Source organism: Halichondria panicea, chromosome 9 (assembly GCF_963675165.1).
Source record: "Halichondria panicea chromosome 9, odHalPani1.1, whole genome shotgun sequence".
In the NCBI taxonomy this organism is placed as follows: Eukaryota; Metazoa; Porifera; class Demospongiae; order Suberitida; family Halichondriidae; genus Halichondria; species Halichondria panicea.
In genome coordinates this window covers 2,597,891-2,615,564 of record NC_087385.1, presented here as the reverse complement: position 1 = coordinate 2,615,564, position 17,674 = coordinate 2,597,891, and the positions used below count along the sequence as shown (strand labels likewise).

Sequence of the window (17,674 nt, the reverse complement as noted above, 5' to 3'; positions counted from 1 at the left end):
TTCAAAACAAAGCCGCGGATAGGAAAGTCCACATGGATCCCAGGTGGATTTCTAAATCAGGATGAATGATGTATTAAGCGAGTCTGAAGGCAGGGAGTTGTTCCCAAGAATTAAACCACTCTGTGTGCAGGTGATGAGCTCACCCAGTCTTGAAACACTAACTAAAATGAGGGAAGGACTGTTTAGTGTGCTGGGATCTCGTGCCCTTCACCCGCAGATGATCGACTATGTCCTTCTACCAGTTAGAATGGTCATCAACAAGTGTGGAAGGTATAAACAACTGTAACTGAGTCGCAGCATTGAGTGAGAAACACGTTCCGTACTAAATCCCATTTGTGCATAAATTATTGCTTAATATATTATGCCTTGGTGCACATGCGCAAGCGAGGTATACAGTACATGTAGTCTGTTTGTGTGTGTGAGCTGCAAGAGTGAGAAGAGAGCTGAAAGGCTCTTGAACTTTTGGCATTGATCGTTTTTAACAACAATCATGGTCGATCATTACCCACTCTTTGAGTTTGCATGCAACAAAAATATTCATCGTGAAAATATTCATCGTGATAAAATTATAATATGTGTATAAAAGCTATTAGTAGCTTTATGTTATGTAGCTTTGGCACCAGCACCTGCGGTGCTTCATTATAGAGGTAACTGTGTACGTACGTAGTTGATGTAATTACCGTATATCTTCTATTTTATCAGACACTTCTAATTACCCCGGACACTCTTTTGGGCAATTTTCGTTGTTCTAATACAACGGACACTCCAGTGCTTTAAATATCCAGCAATACCTTGAAAAGTTGAGTTACATTCATAGACTGCAGTTAGATAGCTTTGAGTAGCTAGTTTTAGATAGCTAGTGCAACTATTCAGTCGCACACTGTTCTAAGCAAGCAGCTGCATGCGAGCTAGCTAAAATTAATGTTCTATTTATTCCGGACACTTCGCATACTCTATAAAAATCTGTTCCAATTATACCCGGACAATTTCCAAACAAATTATTTTTTGCTGTCTGATAAATTAGAACATATACGGTAATACAGCGCCAGAAAAAATTATTCCACTTCGCAGTGTGGCGACTTTTTAGAACCCCCAAAAATTGCGTTCAATCCGAGCTGGCGCTTATCGCTACAGCTCTAGAGTTTAGTGCCTAGTGTAATCTCTTAGTATGCAAGTGGATCTACTATTTGATTTTGTTCAGCCTGAGTTGGCGCTGTAATTACATCAAATACGGTAACAAGATTAAGATTAAAGGCACAGTGTAGAGAAATACCATGGTATAAATTTTTATGGCTGTTTTCACAGCCAATACTTAAATATTTTCTCTGCTCGTGGTTCAGCACCAATCTGCGACTGCTGGAAGGAGGTTTAGAGACGCTGGATACTGTGCTGGCCCATGTGAGGGGCCTGGACAATTGGGAGTTATTCAATAATCTCTTGGTCTTTCTATGCATGCTACTGGACTCCAAGATGGCCAAAGAGGCTGGTGAGTCTGTCCGGAAATCCTGACCCATGCTATTTTTAATGTAGTGTGGATTTCGACTATACACACTTGTACAATTAATGTAAACAAAATCTTCATATATTTTATGTACTGTACATGGCATCATTATTTTATGCCATATAATGTACTATTTCATCAATTGGTAATGTTGTAGGTTTCACAGAGAGATCTGAAGATCTGGTTCTTGTGTGTGTCAGAGCACTCAGGACACTACTGCTGTGTCCATCAGCTAGGTAAACTATTTGTGTAAATCCTATCTCTGTACCATATACCCGCTCTGTTAACCATGCTTTGGTAATTCAACAATGAACATGTAGGTTACCGTTGTGACCTTCATTGGATCCACCTTTGATGTGTATTGAGCAATGTATCCTTATGTGTACAGTGCTCGTCAACTTTTATTTTCCAATCTCCCTGCGGTTGGACACTGTGTGTCTGTCCTCTTGGAGACTCTCCAGTCATTCACGAGCAAGACTCTTCGACAGCACGCTCTTGCTGCCCTACTAGCACTCTCGGGAATCAATGAAAACTCTCTCACTCTGTTACTTTCCAACACTGAAGTCCAAAACTCACCTCAGATCGATCAAATATCAAGCGGAGATGGCTGTAACAAGTATCTTGATGGCTTGGTGGACACACTCGGAGTAGGGCCGGAGGATTGTGGCCATGTTTTTGCATGCTTTCTCCCAGGAATCACCATGGTGATTACCAAACTTGTAACATCTGAAACCAATCTGGGTAGCTCTGTTACTGTTCTCTCTCTCCTAACATGGGCTCACTATGTTGCCTTGGTAATGAAGGACTCAGAATGCTCCACACCAGAAATTGAAGCATCTAAAGGTTCCAATTACGATAAAGTTTCAGAAGATGACCTGAGTCGAAAGAAATTGGAAGTACAGAGGTCTTTGTCATGGCAGCAAGAGACAGACTCCAAGCTGTGCGTATTGGTGCAGCGTATGAGTGGTCTAGTGACTAGTGAGAGCTGGAGATCCAGGCTGGGACTCGTCGGGTGGGCACACATCCTTCTCTCACACTCTTACAGGTATATACATGTATATACACATTGATTCATTGTAACAAGTTCGACTGCATGCTCATGCATGTACATAGACTATAGTGAAGTCAAATCAGTTGCTCCAATCTTGGGGCTTTGTCTCTTGTGTTTGAGGATGCACAATTCTCTGTGCATTGGTGCTGTCACTGTCTCCTACTTCCCGTTATTGCATACCACACCATTTAACTTAACAGCTCTTCACCACCACATGCACACACACCTTTCAACAGAACTCTTACGACTTCCACCCCACACCTCCTCGAGTCACTAGTCACACTCTCACATGACGATTACCCTTTTATCTCAAACTCTGCCCACCATGCCATTGCAACATTTTCACATCGCTATGACAGCGACCAATCAGATACGAAACTGACATCTCTTTTAGAGGGGCGTGTCCATTCGCTATGCTCTGCCCTGCCCAGACTGATGAGACAAAACGATGACAAGAGGAAAGTCACCACACTCCAGTTGTTATCCGGGTACCTGCAGCTGCTAGGAAGTCATGTGACAGCTCTTACCCACTCACACGCACACCTCTCTCGACTTGTTATGGCACTAGTGCAGGTGCATAGTGTATATACATATACGTGTATTGCCTACTGACTACCAACCTTACCCACTAGCTTGGCCTATACATGTATATTAATTTTATGTTGCGCATGAAGTTAAAGACTTACATGTACATACAAACATGTATATGATGTATTCTGTACGTGTAGCCTTAATTTGCCGTTTTTTTTCAGACGTTGGAAGTGCAAGTGTCTGATACTCGTATTATGGAGCAGCCTGTAATTCAAGACTCTCTTATCATGACTACCACCAACTCCTCCCCACTATGCACTCCTTCACAACCACCCACCAAAAGAAGCAGTTCAGGCAGTAATTCGAATACGCCCGCTTTGTCCAAAATTGCTCTGCACTTTGTTCATTTCAGAGAAGAGCGCATTGAGACTCTTCTTTACAGTGTCTGCCAGCTGCTTGGTCGGTATGGTAACCTCCAGGTGGTGGTTGATCATCTGATGGACCTGTATCGATCGTCTGAGGGTCAGAGGAAGGAGCTACTCATCATATTGTCTCGGGTGCTCACAGGAGCTAAGACTGCACAGACTGAGGTACGGTGTGATGCAAAGGTAGCTGTAATCCACCATCCATTTTTTTCTAGTCGTCTAGGTACAGATTTAGTGAAGAGAGTGTAAAACGAACTGAGTTTTTAAAGCATGCACTGTTGATTATGTTCTTCTTCCTCTAGACGAGTCACCTTCTATCCTCTGATGAGCTCTACCCGCTAGTGGAGAGTATGGTGTTGGAGTTTGTGGAGACCGTTGCTCCGGGTCACACCCGACCTTCCAAGGAACTGTGGACCGAGGAACAGCCCTCCAAGCATCAAGTGAGGAACCCCGTCCAATTCAACAGCATACGTACCTAACAAACCCTTTGTGCTAGCATTTATTTGTCTTTGTAACAGATCATAACTATAGTTTTATTCAAGGTTTCATATCCAATACAACAACTGTACATTTATGTGCATGTACATGACATGCATGTCGCCCCGTATGGAATTGTGTCTGTGTGTTTGGAGGGAGTACCCAGTACTGTATGTACATGTAACGCTATAATCGAATAATTCTCCCCTCTCCCTCACACACAGGATTCTGTTCTACAATCTTGTCTTCTACTGAACACGATACTTGCGTGTGCAAGAATCTTGGAGACGAAGTTTGACTCCCTGTTACAACAGCTGGCCTACCCCCTGCTACAGTGGCTGGGAGACAGTGACATTGGTGTCAGCGCTTACGCTAGGGGTGTGATCCACTCCATTGCAACTCTCTGTCAATACAGGTACTGTATTATAGTTCTTCTCTACAGTATGTACGATGTACGCAAGTTTACATATTGAACACATTTTTTGGTGTTCAGTTTACAGTGTGCATGATTAAATGTACATGCAGCTACGTGTACATGTGTACATGTAGGTTCTTGTAGATAATTGTCGCTTTATGTCTTTTATGTACCCTGCTTGTGGTGAAAAATTCGTGTGACTTCGCAGGTCCATTCAAAAGTTAATCAGTGGGAATGCCGACTACCTAGTGAACAGCACTGCCTTGAATCTGCGAAGCCCCTCCTCTCTAGACCATCACCTCCGAGCCACCCATGTCCTCAGGGCCATCCTTACTCATGGGTGAGTATGCATGATGCATGGGGTGTGAGGGTTGGTGGGGAATGTAGAGGGCATAATGTATTACCAAGGGCGCAAAAAAGAAGAGAGTGCATGCGACAGCTAAATTCAAAGCAGCGTGGCAGTGTGAAAGTGCCTACTGAATTTTTACCTCCTCTACCGGTCTAAATGCACTCACAGTTCTATCCACATGATCACATTACCAACTCTAGGCCATACATGTATAGATCCATCCAACAAGTCGTGCATGTGCACGTGAGTAATAGACAATTTGTTCTCCAGAGATGAGGATGTGCTTCCTCTGATGCGTGACTCACTGGACGAACTCCTCTTTTCATTGGACGCCAGACGACAAAGCCCCACTCATATCTGGCCCACACTGCACTCCCTCTCAGAGAACTGTCTTCGCTGGTCTTCTTGTCAACCTTTATTGCCTCCCACAAACTCTAGAAATGAATTGGAAAATCCCTCTATTAAAGAAACAGACACCCCTCAAGCTCAAACATCGCCTGACGATATAAAACAGTTCTTTTTGAACTATCACAGACAAAAAGAAGCTAACAAAAACGATAGCGAAGAAAGTGAAGAAGTTGGCGAGTCTGAAGAGGATGATCCATACATGCAGAAACGAGAATTAGCGCCATTGACAAGAGCAATTTTAAGTGTGATGCAGCGCTGTGCCCACCACCTCTCCTCTCCCACACAACAGGTGCGACTACTTGCACTGGAGGCCCTGGCCAACGCCATCAATGCTCTCAAGTATGACCAGGTGAGCTAACACTGCATCACTCTATACTAGTGGTTTGCTGTTGTGTATGCTATCCTTGTTGGAAGGTTGAAGCTGTGTGATACCTTTCCATTCTTGATTTGTGTTATATATACCCCAGACTACACTGTTGCCTGAGGTGCATGATGTCTGGTCACCTTTCCTCCCTCGTCTCTCTGACCCAGCCCCGCCAGTGGCTGTGAGGGCGTGGAGAGTGATGCTTGTGATGTGTGAAGTGTGTGGGGAATTCCTACGCAAGAGAGTGGTTGCTAAAGTGTGGCCTCCGCTCGTCAAATCTCTAGAGTCTCTAGCCTTGAAGAGTGTTAACGCTGAACCATTGTACAGGTCAGTCATCACAGGTGGTGTGTGTGTTGTTTTGTATACCAGCTGTTGATTGTACAATGGGACTCAAGCTCTTTCTGGTAGTTCCCCTAACTCAGAAGCGCAATGAAGAATCACATTGTTATCCATCTCAAACGTTCGGCTGTCCGAAATACATTGTGAAATGTTAATGCTTATTAGTTGCCCATAATCCCCCCCATCCCCCCCCCCCACACACACACACTGACAGGCAGAGCTCCCAGTACAAGCTGCAGCAATGCCTACTCACATGTGTTAGCACCCTCTGTCTCAAACTGGCAGTCCCCAGCTCTGACATGGAGACGCTGGCTCGGTCTTCTCTACTCTACCTATCTGCAGATCAACCTCAGGGACTGCAAGACACCTGCTTGGCCTGCTTCTGCAATATGATTGCGTATGATTCAGATGTTGTGTGGCTACTCCTTCAGCAGCTGTGTCCCCATACTGTGTTATCTCCAACTCACAGCACTTTGAAACCATACACTTTTAAACAGTTTATTAAGTCTGATAAGTTTTTTGTTAATGTACAGAAACTGATTTTGTTATGTTAAGGTAACTCTTAGTAATGCACACCATTCATAACAACACGACCACTATTATTTTTACACGTAAAGACCAGAGGCTCTGCGTAAAGACAACAAAAGAATTCAACAAAATTCCACAACACATGCATAGACCCCAGAGGTATGGAGTGGCATTTGTGTCAAAAATAAAAATTGATTTGCTTGGCAAAAATTGATTGGCTGGAAAATGCATAGTCAGCTGAATAGATTTGCAAAATGCAAATCAAAACTGCTGTGTGTCAGCAAATCGATCTGCAAAATGCAAATCAAAACTAAAACCATAATAGATAAAAGAGAGAAATGGTACTGATCGTTTATTTTACTTGTCAGTATTCTCAGTATTACAATTTTGTGTTTTCGTATAGTTAGAATTGCAAATTTTTTTTAAAGTGAATATATATCATGATGAGTTGTAGCCTCCTTCACAAGGCCTAAACAATCGAGGCTAGATGAGTTGTTGCAAAGTGTGAAACTAACTATCTAGCCTTACTAATACAAGAGAGTAGAACCTACTAACACATATATTATGAGATCGAGATGGAATATTGATCAATGGAACCCAAAAATCTGAGGCACTGAGTTGATAGAGGATCGAACATGGACCAAGACATGTGAGTAGATGTCATTATGTAGATCTAAATATAATATAGGGTACCCAGAACTAGACTAGCAACTCAAAGATCACTAAAACAACTCACCATAGTTATTTTCTTGTCTGGAGCTAGCCTCGACCCCAGGCCGATCCGTCTCCAATTGAACGCTAGGTCGCCTATTTTTCAACTTCGTTCTATTAAAAAAAAATCGGCCTGGGACCGAGGCTAGTCTGGAGCATGCAAGCGGCCATCACTGTCATGTTACACCCTTAACCTTGGAAGGTGAAATCCATTTTTTATCTGCCAAACTGCACCCAAAACGTCATATCCGGCCATAATAACTAGTTTGGGGCAGCCAATACTGGCCAGTATACGCAATAACGAGTGACCGCATTTCAGGGCGAGTTTCATCTAGCTAGCAATGGCCAGTATAATTATATCGAGGTGGCCGTACTTCAGAGAGCCATACATAATAATTATTAAGGTTGAAATAGCACGGGTATTCGGGTATTGGTTTCGTAGTGCTAGCAATTAATTTGTTACACTAACTAGAGTCTAATGCAAGCAACTATCATATTCCATACAACTCCTTCGAGGCCTGTACAATCCCCATTGAAATCACACAAGGAAATAAATAAAATAATAACATTTTCTGTTATCGAATTTCGTAGCCTTAAAATTGGCCAAAACACATAACTCATGTTCGTATAATTATATACATTTCTAGCACTACGTTATTATATCGGTCTCTTCTTCACATTGGTTGGCTTGTGTTAAGACTATACATTTCCCCGCCGCAAATTTAGTAAATAGAAGTTTGTTCATGCAATGTGCATGCTAATATAACAGATAATTATGTTCATCTCTCTGCTCTAGTTAAATTAATCTGAAAGTAGATGTGTACTCTCCAAATCTCCCAGACACGCCTAAAACAACCATTGATTGATATTTATAGCCTAAAAATATCATAATCAAAGCCTGTCGTTACATTTAACAAAACCAACGGTGAAAGTAAGTCGTTTTTCTAAATCCAGTCTCGGCCAGCAGCTTTTGAGGGCCTGTCGTCACGGTGATGTGGATGAGGTCAAGCGATTACTCGAAGAAGGTGCTCCAGTAAGTTGGACGAACTGGTCTGGGTCAACAGCTCTTGGCACAGCATGCTGCTGTGACAGAGCAGATGTTATAAAAGTTCTTGTTGAGTACAAGGCTGACATTAATGAGCAGACATCGAATGGCCTTACACCCCTGCACATTGCTTGCACTTTGGGAAAAATGGAGTCTGTGCGTGCGCTAGTCTCGACTGGGAAGTGCAAATTAAGTGAGTGCTCAGGCAGATAGTTGATGATTTTATTATTACTACCCATTGTACAGGAGTATTGAACAGTTATGGCAGAACACCTCTTGGAGAGGCAGTTTTCTGGAATAAGCTGAGTATTGTTGAGCACATGATCAACGCTTGCAATATCGGTATCAATGGTAAGAAGACCACTGCCATACGCCCTTGCTAATACCTTTAAAAAACATCATAATTAGTGAAATGTACACTTCACTGTGTAGCTGGCCATAGTTTTCTCATGCATATACACATGTAGTAGATATAATACTTATAATACTCTCATTGTAGATACTGTTACTAAGTGGGGAGACACCGCTCTGGGACTAGCTGTTCGTCAGGAGAAGCTTGACATCGTTAAGTACTTCATTTCTCGATTTAGTATGAACATTAATGGTTAGTCAGTAAAAATAGGAGCTAGACATTTAGTGTTGATCTCATAATTACGCCTGTACTATAAATACTTGTTGACAAGACCATGACAGATACAATGTAAAGCAATGAGTGTTGAATGTAAACGATGAACGAGCAGTGCATTAAAAACAGACCCAATGATCCCCCTAACATCACAATCCCCAAAAATGTGCGAACAAACAAGAGCAGTGCATTAAAAACAGACCCAATGATCCCCCTAACATCACAATCCCCAAAAATGTGCGAACAAACAAACCTATTACTAAACGCAAAAAATAATAGCAAACATTTATTTTCAAGCTTTCTGTTCTTACATTTTGACTAATTTTGTATCAGGAGTTCAGAATTCCTTTGTACGTCTTTTATAAAGTGACCGAATGCTATTAACAGTTCTAAAAAACAATGCATGTCATTCTGTTTTAGTTCACCTGCATACATGTACGTACCAGTATAATTGTGTTTCTTCATTTTGTATGAATCACAGTGCTTGTATCCCTGCAGTCCCTGTAACTAGATGGGGAGACACACTGATGGAGTTGACTATTCGTGAGCAGAAACTTGATATCTTGAAATATCTGATTTCTGAGTGCATTGTGAATGTCAATAGTAAGTTGCTGTTTGTTTACAAATGTGTTAAATGTGTATTGCCATGATGTGATTAGCATAATCTACTTTTGCCTCAATAAACTGAATGTGAATTACTTTTTAACCAGGAGCAATACATGTGTACATGTATGTAATGATGTACGTGTATTGTCAAATGTTAAGGCGTGCATGTATTTGTAGTAATAATAATCAGGGTTTCATACAGGATTTTTAGCTGGGAGGGGGAACGTTTAATTGAGGGGGTCCTCTCCCAGAACATTTTTGAGGAATGGTTATCTGAGGTGCAATTTGGTTTTTTGTGTGCTTCAAACCATACATTTTACTAGTCTATAGTTTTATTGATGAGATTGTAGACATTTTTAAGGAGAAAAGTCATACATTTTTATTATGACATCATTATTTCTAGGGGGGGGGGATTTTGGCTGTGTGTGGGAAATCCCAAGGCGCCCCCCCCTCTGTATGAAACCCTGATAATTTTGTGTGTAATTTCTCATTATTATGGGACACCAATTGTTGCGTTATAGGTATATTAGAAATTATTGTTTATACACATTGTTTCTGTAAAAACAATCAAAACATAAATCCAACCTGCATTATAAACCACAGTATTATAATCTGCATACTTTGTTTAATTAAATCTTCAGTATTATTCAATCCTCCATTGATCAATGTCCAGAGGTGCATGGTATACCACATGCAACTAATGCCTACCATTCATTTCCTGTGAATATAGTTATTGTCTGTTAATTATGCCTCGGTGCGCATGCGCAAGCGGGGTATACAGTAGTGTGTGTGTGTGTGTCTGTCTGTCTGTCTGTCTGTCTGTCTGTCTGTCTGTCTGTGTGTAGACTGCTACAGCTGCTCAAGGATCAATGAAGTGCAAGTCATGTTTTCTTGGATTTTAATTTGTGGATTTGCAAAATAATGCTTCGTCTTGAGTTATGCCTAATTTTGCTTACTTGGAATGCCATTGCAGCCTTTTCGGAAGATCACATAGCCAAACTTGTTTACCGAGTGTTGCTACTCTACTTAGTAGTTAGCTCTGCACTAGAACGCTAGCTATTGGTAGTCGCAAGAGTGAGAAGAGAGCTGCAAGGCTCTGCTGATGGCAGCCATTAATTTTTAGACTTAAACTTTGGCATCGATCGTTTTTAACAACAATCATGGTCAATCATTACCCACTCTTTGAGTTTGCATGCAGCATGCAAATTTTTAATGTTTAACGTGTGTATAAAATTAAGCTATTAGTAGCTTTATGTTATGTAGCTTTGGCATCTCCACCGAGGCATCAGCACCTGCGGTACTTTCATTATTAGTTGTAGGTGGGGCACTTATGCCACGTGGCAGATTATTAATCTTAGATCGAAGCAGACAAAGCTTCTGTCACTGTTCTCTTTCCAAGTTCAAGCTGCAGCTTTTCACTAGGGAAGCACCCCCTAAACTTCTCAGAAGATGAACTTCAGTGCCCTGAAACTATGATGCCATGCTGAACTAAAAACAAGATTCAAAAATAGATTGTTGACAATTAAATATTTTGTTTGAGAGCTTTTTAACTGCAACAACTTTAATATACGCTATATTGGAGCTGGAATTACCGCGGCTGAACAAATTAATGCATCAGGTGTGATCTCTGACGTGTTGATCTCTTTTGGCTACACAACACCACTCTGACAAAACTTTCTAGGGAGAAGAACCCTGACTGTTTGTACTCATGATGTAAATGCAGAAATATGCGATTTCCTTGAATGTCCTCTTTGGTAGTGGTTCAGTGAACGTGTTACAGTCTGCCAATGTAAACCATGAAGAAGCATCATCAGATGCACACAATCTGAGTTTGCTTCCAACTGACACTTTTATCGTTTATTCTCTTAACTCTTCCCCCCAAAACTTGGCGACCCATTCGTATGACTACAATTGAAGTGTACAAAAGCATGTAGTAACATTAAAGGGTCACTTCTATAGCCTATATACATTTGCTAGTTCAACACCTACACTTCACAAAATCCAAGTGAAAGTCATGAGTGTGATAATAAATTTGACGTGCAAATACTACCATGAAGAGTCATTCACAAAGTTGCTATACATTCAAAACATGCACACTTAACTCACCGCTGCACTTGTCTCCAATCTCTAACAGGCTGTACTTCTTTTTGGAGGGATAAAAAATCTCACAATCCTCAGCCAGTCAAGGAAAGCTAAAAAAAACTCATGAAACTCCTTTAGTATAGACACTTCAAGATTAAGGTTACAAAACTATAATAGGTAGTAAAGAGTATAGTACTCGCTGGTATGGCCCTGTGTAATACCCCTGAGGCCAAGGCACTTCTCTGTCCTTCTAAAAGACTCCATGCTTCAGGTTCCCACTACAGTACTGCGTGGGCGTAGGCGAAACACGGATGGGCCAGAAATTCAACGCATGCGTTTCCTCTTCGATAATCTATGGATAAAGTAAAGGTTTATGAAGTGAAGCACTTATATATAGAGCTGTACAACGATTAATACTTTGTTTGGAAGGAGGCTTGTGCATGTCAAGTATTAGCTTCTCACTGGCCTCCCCTGAAGAAAAGGCCCTGCCACTGACTGCTTGCACATGCGCAAAATTATTGGATGCTTTTTCCCGTAAAATGTCCTATAATACTGAATTTATCACGAAAATATCCTGAGGAAGTATTGAAAGTCATACACAGAGCTATTATAGCTAGCTAGCTAGAGACAGAGCTGTAGGTTTATTGTACAGCTTTTTTTTTTCTGATAGAGTCAGTGTAGCAGTAGCATACCGTGTACCAGTAGCATACCGTATAGCGCGAAATTTTCGAGGCACTTATATTTCGTGGATTGGCCTCTAAAAGCATTTCGTTGCACAATGTTTGCGCTTACCGGAAGCCACGCCTTGCATGTTATAGCAGATTAAAGAACAATTTTCGTGGACTTAAGGTTACGGTAAACAGTTTGCTCATGAATATTCATGATTTTCTTATAATGATTTTTGTGAAACTATAAATGCCATGAGAGAAGTTTGAAGCACATACATGATAAATATATCGGTGTATCAATCTGTATGACAAGTATCAATCTTCAAAACATCTTCCAGTGGAAGCTCTGAGCAATCATCAAGTTACTAGAAACAACACAAAACTATAGTAGTCATTTTAAACTTCCAAAAACACTTCTAGCTCTGTGTTCTTGGTCTTATATGATGCTTCTTACCATTCTGGAGGGCGGGTCGAAGCGTTTTTTTCTTTCCAGGCCAACAAACTCTCACAAAATAATAATATGTAGACTAACTCCACTTAAAATGGCAGCCAGAGCCAAGGAAAACAGCCTCTTGTGAGCTTTCAGTAGCCTTTTTTTCAAAATATCTCTTCGACCCGCCCTGCATATAGTGAAGCTACAGTAGACTGTACCTAAGCTTTACAGTAAAAATGTCTACTGCGTTTCAGCTGGACTTCCAGCTCATTCTAACTGGAAAAGATCACTAGATCTAGCTCATGAATAATTAATGAGCAAATGGTTGACCGTAACCTTAATTTTCGTGTAGGATTGCTAACCCACGAAATCTGCGAAAATTAAGCCCCTCGAAAATTTCGTGTTATACGGTAGGAGACTTTTCACCAAGTTAGTATTTGATGGGCGTGGCCTGTCCATATATATAGGCTCTTGTCAGCTTTCACTCCGTTCAGACGATTGTCATCCACACTGTTGCAGGCTGTGAGTCTTTTGTTAACATAGCAGGCTAAGGGTAGCTGTCAGAATACTATCAGATGGGCTAGAAACCTTCAATCAAACCTTCTATCTACTTCCTTCAATCCACTTCCGTTCGTTGTGACGTCATTGTTTTACTGATCATAAACGTTGTTATCCGGATCCGCCAGATACCGGCAGATGGTTAGCGCATGCGCAAGCAGTCAATACCAGGCCCACTCTTCGAGAAAGTGCGGCCTGGGATCGAGGCTATAGTCAAGTATTTAACGATAAAACTTAATATACTCTTTTCTTATATAACAGTTGGCACATATGTTCCTATAGTGGTTTCTATTGTGGGTACGTGATACACAATACGACGGTATTCACCTATTATTGCATCTATATAGCCCCTATAAACGACTTTGAAGAGACGCCACTGTTACTGGCAGCTCGTGGAGGAAAGCTTAGCGTCATCAAGTTCCTTATCAGCGAGTGTGGGGCGGATGTCAATGGTTAGTCAGAATAATATTAAGTTGAGTGAGTGAACGTAGTTAAGTAAGGTCGTATCGCTTTATTGATATACTTTTTATAGTTTTACGTCATGTGTTTACTGGTGCTCTATATCCACGGCTTGGTTCATTGTTGTTATTTCTTGTACAGATAAACTACTCCTTTTGGCATCAAAGTATGGACACACAGAAATGGTCAGCTACCTACTTATCATGCACCACCTCAACCCGAACTTCAAAGATGTCAATGGACAAACTCCGCTTGTTCTTGCTAGGAAGAAAGACGTTATACAACTTCTTCTTCAACATGGAGCTGTTGCACTGGATGTTTACACTGAATATCGCAAGACTCTTGGCAAAGTATTCTCTAAAGATCCTCTGAAGAATCTAGCAAAAATGTTTGTCATCGGACGTAGTGGTGAAGGTAAAAGCACTCTCATTGAAGCGATAGAACATGAGCCTACAGTTTTGGAATCACTTGTTAATGTATTCATTTCTCGGAGGGAAGTAGATGGAGTCAGCCTGAAGACAGCTGGAATCATCCCTCGGACCTTCAAGAGTCGTTTCTTTGGACAGGTCGTGATGTATGATTTTGCTGGGCAAGATGCCTACTACAGCAGTCACGCCGCCATTATCAAGTCAGCAGTTGATACATGCTCGCCCATTATAGTCCTTGTTGTCGGTCTTCACAGAGACGACACTACTATCACGCACTCTGTGTCCTACTGGTTAGGAATCATTGCCAATCAGTGTGCTAATTTGGATGGTAAAGCCCCACTGATTGTGGTGGGAAGTCATGCTGACCTTGTGACAGATATGGCTACAGTGGATAGAAAGGAGCAGCTTATCTTGCGAACTGCACAAAGATTCTCAATATTCAATTTGGTAAAATGTGTTCGAATGGATTGTCGCTACTCAAATTCTACTAGTATGAGAGCATTCAGACGCTACATAGGGACCTGCTGCAGCACCATTCAATCCAAATGGTCTGTCAGCCTCAATTCTCATATGCTTCTTGTGTACATGCTTGACAAATTTGCCGGTAGCATTGCTATTACGCTTGAGGAACTTTGTGCAAATATAAAAACTTCTCAAGAGCTATCTAAAGAAATAGACTTTCTTTCTTTTGTTCCCACGACTATCCCTCGTCTTATTGATATATGTACCCAGCTAAGTGACAAAGGTCACATTCTGTTTCTACACAACACCTTATCACCTGACACGAGCTTCATTGTCATTGATACAGCAAAACTTTTGGCCGAGATAAATGGAACCATATTTGCTCCTGAAGACTTCACACAACACTGCGAAATGTCCACGAGCACTGGTGTGGTTTCTCTTTCTAAGCTTGCTACACACTTTGCTAATCTCCATATTGAAATGTTGATTGGATTCTTGTCTCATCTCGAGCTTGCTGTTCCAATTGAAGACAATGAAATCCTCAGTCTTATCGACCAACACTTCTCTTCTACTTGAAGAGCCAGTTGAATACATTAAAGAGAGCTATGTTTTTTGCCCAGCTCTAATTCGATTGAAAGTTCCCAACGGAGTGTATGAGTATCGAGCAGACCGTAGCTACCACTTTGGTTGGATTTTATGCTGTGTCGACAATGATGACTTCTTTGATGCTCGTTTCCTTCATGTTCTTATTCTTAGACTATCTCTTTCATTTGGCCTTGCTCCTGAATTAGCTGTAGCTGATGTCCCGACAATCCAACGCCGATGCTCAGTCTGGACCACTGGTGTTTGCTGGGCCACACCTCAAGGAGTCAAAGTACTGGTTGAAGTGGTTGCTAAGAAAAATGTTGCTGTTTTTATTCAAGCAAATAGTATCTCGTATGAATCACTTAAGTTACGTTCTGCTGTAATCAAGAAAGTTCTCGAAACTTCAAACAAATTCTGTCAATCAATCAACACCAGAGAGTATCTGCTGCCTCCTGCTAATGTTTCTTACCCTCTTGACGTTTCACAGTCAATGTTTAGTCTTGCATCCATTGCCCTTAGGATTGTCAACCAAGATCCATGCGTCGTATCAACCACTGGTATTGAGCCTCTAGCAGTTAGTGAGCTTCTACAAGCAGAAGTGTACGCTGATGTCGGTGAGAACATTCTTCAGCTGCTTTTCAATGAAAGTAACCCAGAATACACTGTGAAAATTTCCGATCAATTTCTCTCAATTATTTCTTCTTGCTGGTCTAAACATCCAATGCTCTTGAAAATAATTTTCTCGGCGATTGCTAACGAAACTAAAAATTGTTACAATGGTCACAATTTGGAAGATTCTCTGAAGGCCTGGAGGGACAATAGCAACGCCAGTTACAAGTCTCTTCGACAAGTTCTCGATCCACTCAGTGTGTTTTCTGGAAGGAGCCCTCTGGTGAGTTGAAATACAGCAATTACAGTGCTATAACGTCTGTTTATTTCAGGAATTGGCTGGGATTCCTGGCAATGACTATTCTGAGGATTTACTGATCTCTGAAAATGCAGTCAGACAGCCCACCATTTCAGGTATGGTATTAGTGTACTATTGACAGCTCAAGCAGCGAGGGTATTCGGTCGGATATGTGTACGAAACAGCTTTTTTAGTTCGTTGACAAGCAGGAGTGCATGAACTCCTGATACATAATAGTGAGTGACCCTAACTCTCGAGAATTTTTTCCATTTGTTAAGTAGAGTACAGGAGTGCAGTAGGCTCTCGCTAATCCAGCTTTCTGAAGTACAGTCACCTCGATATACCGGTCGTTTCGTTTGGCACGGATTGCTAGCTTGATTTTTACTGCACAAAACTTGCCCTGAAATGCGCACTCACTATTCCGTATACCGACCAGGTCTGGTTGCCCCAAACAAACTTTTTTAATGTAATTTTATGCTTTTATTACGGCCAGATATGACATGTTGGGTGTGGTTTGGCAGATAAAATTAGATTGCACTTAAATAGAGAGCATTAATGATTCATTATCCTCAAGACAGAACCGCATATTAGTCATTAAGGTAGGGACTGCTGTATTTAGCCGCAGTTATTTTCTGAAATACAGCCACCTCGCTATTCCGGCCAAGCTGCACTGTCCCAAAGGTGACCGGATTAACAAGGGTCTACTGTACATGTAATTGGATAACACATTTAATTTTAGTGTCTCACATGTAATATCCTCTCCACTGTAATAAGCTAGCACTGTGCTAAAATGCACATGCCTATTGAACATGGTGGTTGTTAGCTATAATTTATAGTGAACAGACTAATTTTGCTCCCTTAAAAATACTATAAAACAGCTCATATAATACGCTTTGTGATTTGAGCAACCTCCGATGACCAATAGTCAGAGAGGTCCGACATGGTCAACATGTCACTAATTACAATTTTTCGTTTGATCTAGAGTTCTTTTTAGTGAGGTATTTCTCAACGTACCCCTAATGTTTTAAACTGTAAGCAATAGAAACTTGTACTATAGCTAGTATTGAGTTGTTTAACCCCTCGTTGTGACGATCGACCTTTAGATCAATTCAACTATAGTTTGCGTTATTCATGCTTTATATTGGGTCCAAAGGTCAGTATAATTTTATTATGCAAGTATTTTTTTACTCTTGACTTTCGATCTCCTCTCTGACCTACATTAACAGTCCAAAGACATATGCATTCTCCTTTTATCCATAATTTCCCCTATCTAGGTAAAATAGCTGGCAAAGCTCTAACTATTGAGGAGTTGAAGAGGAGGACTAGAGTTAGCGACACCCAGCTGGATGCAGAGATCATAGAACACGACATTCAACTCCTGGCTGGATGCTTTGATAATGTGGACGACTACCTGGATCAACTAGGACTGACTGCTGGTCAACAAACTGATGTCAAAGACCATGCCTATCGACATGGCACCGAATCAGCAATGAGAGAAGCTCTTAGAAAATGGCGTGAAAGGAACCCCTATGCTGCCACTTTTCGAACACTAGTGAATATCTCCCTGGAATTGTGCAGGGGGGGAGTGGCTGATAGACTGTGTAAATACATTTCAGATAAAGTTCCAGGAGTTCGAAACACCTATTAAATGTGTGTATAGATAAATTATTCTTTGTAATTATTCATTGTTGTGATAAGATCTAATGCATGACTAAAT

At 41.2% G+C, this 17,674-nt stretch overlaps 3 protein-coding genes across 3 annotated transcripts; all 3 read left to right on the top strand.

Moving 5' to 3' along the window:
- The first annotated feature begins 7 nt into the window (after positions 1–7).
- Positions 8–6,453, top strand: LOC135341136 (TELO2-interacting protein 1 homolog). The gene is made up of 12 exons (XM_064537630.1): positions 8–270; positions 1,341–1,486; positions 1,659–1,737; positions 1,890–2,546; positions 2,789–3,125; positions 3,305–3,673; positions 3,811–3,948; positions 4,210–4,400; positions 4,609–4,740; positions 5,020–5,506; positions 5,625–5,848; positions 6,075–6,453. Exons 1-12 carry the CDS (start codon positions 62–64, stop codon positions 6,412–6,414), a joined length of 3,309 nt encoding a protein of 1,102 aa, XP_064393700.1. The 5' UTR covers positions 8–61; the 3' UTR covers positions 6,415–6,453.
- A 327-nt stretch (positions 6,454–6,780) lies between these two features.
- On the top strand, positions 6,781–15,041 carry LOC135341140 (uncharacterized). The gene is made up of 7 exons (XM_064537636.1): positions 6,781–7,037; positions 8,054–8,337; positions 8,391–8,495; positions 8,644–8,748; positions 9,268–9,372; positions 13,464–13,568; positions 13,717–15,041. The coding sequence occupies exons 1-7, from the start codon at positions 7,024–7,026 to the stop codon at positions 15,039–15,041; spliced, it is 2,043 nt and encodes a 680-aa protein (XP_064393706.1). The 5' UTR covers positions 6,781–7,023.
- LOC135341144 (uncharacterized) lies at positions 14,998–17,673 on the top strand. The gene is made up of 3 exons (XM_064537639.1): positions 14,998–15,942; positions 15,992–16,073; positions 17,232–17,673. The coding sequence occupies exons 1-3, from the start codon at positions 14,998–15,000 to the stop codon at positions 17,603–17,605; spliced, it is 1,401 nt and encodes a 466-aa protein (XP_064393709.1). The 3' UTR covers positions 17,606–17,673.
- Position 17,674: the final 1 nt, after the last annotated feature.

Bases quoted from the DNA above. Each gene is read 5' to 3' on its own strand.
- LOC135341144 (XM_064537639.1), top strand. From the start codon at position 14,998: ATGAAATCCTCAGTCTTATCGACCAACACTTCTCTTCTACTTGAAGAG. The intron at 15,943-15,991 runs GTGAGTTGAAAT...TGTTTATTTCAG, and splicing joins TTTCTGGAAGGAGCCCTCTG to GAATTGGCTGGGATTCCTGG. The intron at 16,074-17,231 runs GTATGGTATTAG...TCCCCTATCTAG, and splicing joins CAGACAGCCCACCATTTCAG to GTAAAATAGCTGGCAAAGCT.
- LOC135341140 (XM_064537636.1), top strand. The intron at 8,496-8,643 runs GTAAGAAGACCA...CTCTCATTGTAG, and splicing joins TTGCAATATCGGTATCAATG to ATACTGTTACTAAGTGGGGA. The intron at 8,749-9,267 runs GTTAGTCAGTAA...GTATCCCTGCAG, and splicing joins ATTTAGTATGAACATTAATG to TCCCTGTAACTAGATGGGGA.
- LOC135341136 (XM_064537630.1), top strand. From the start codon at position 62: ATGAATGATGTATTAAGCGAGTCTGAAGGCAGGGAGTTGTTCCCAAGA. The intron at 3,674-3,810 runs GTACGGTGTGAT...TTCTTCCTCTAG, and splicing joins CTAAGACTGCACAGACTGAG to ACGAGTCACCTTCTATCCTC. The intron at 5,849-6,074 runs GTCAGTCATCAC...ACACACTGACAG, and splicing joins AACGCTGAACCATTGTACAG to GCAGAGCTCCCAGTACAAGC.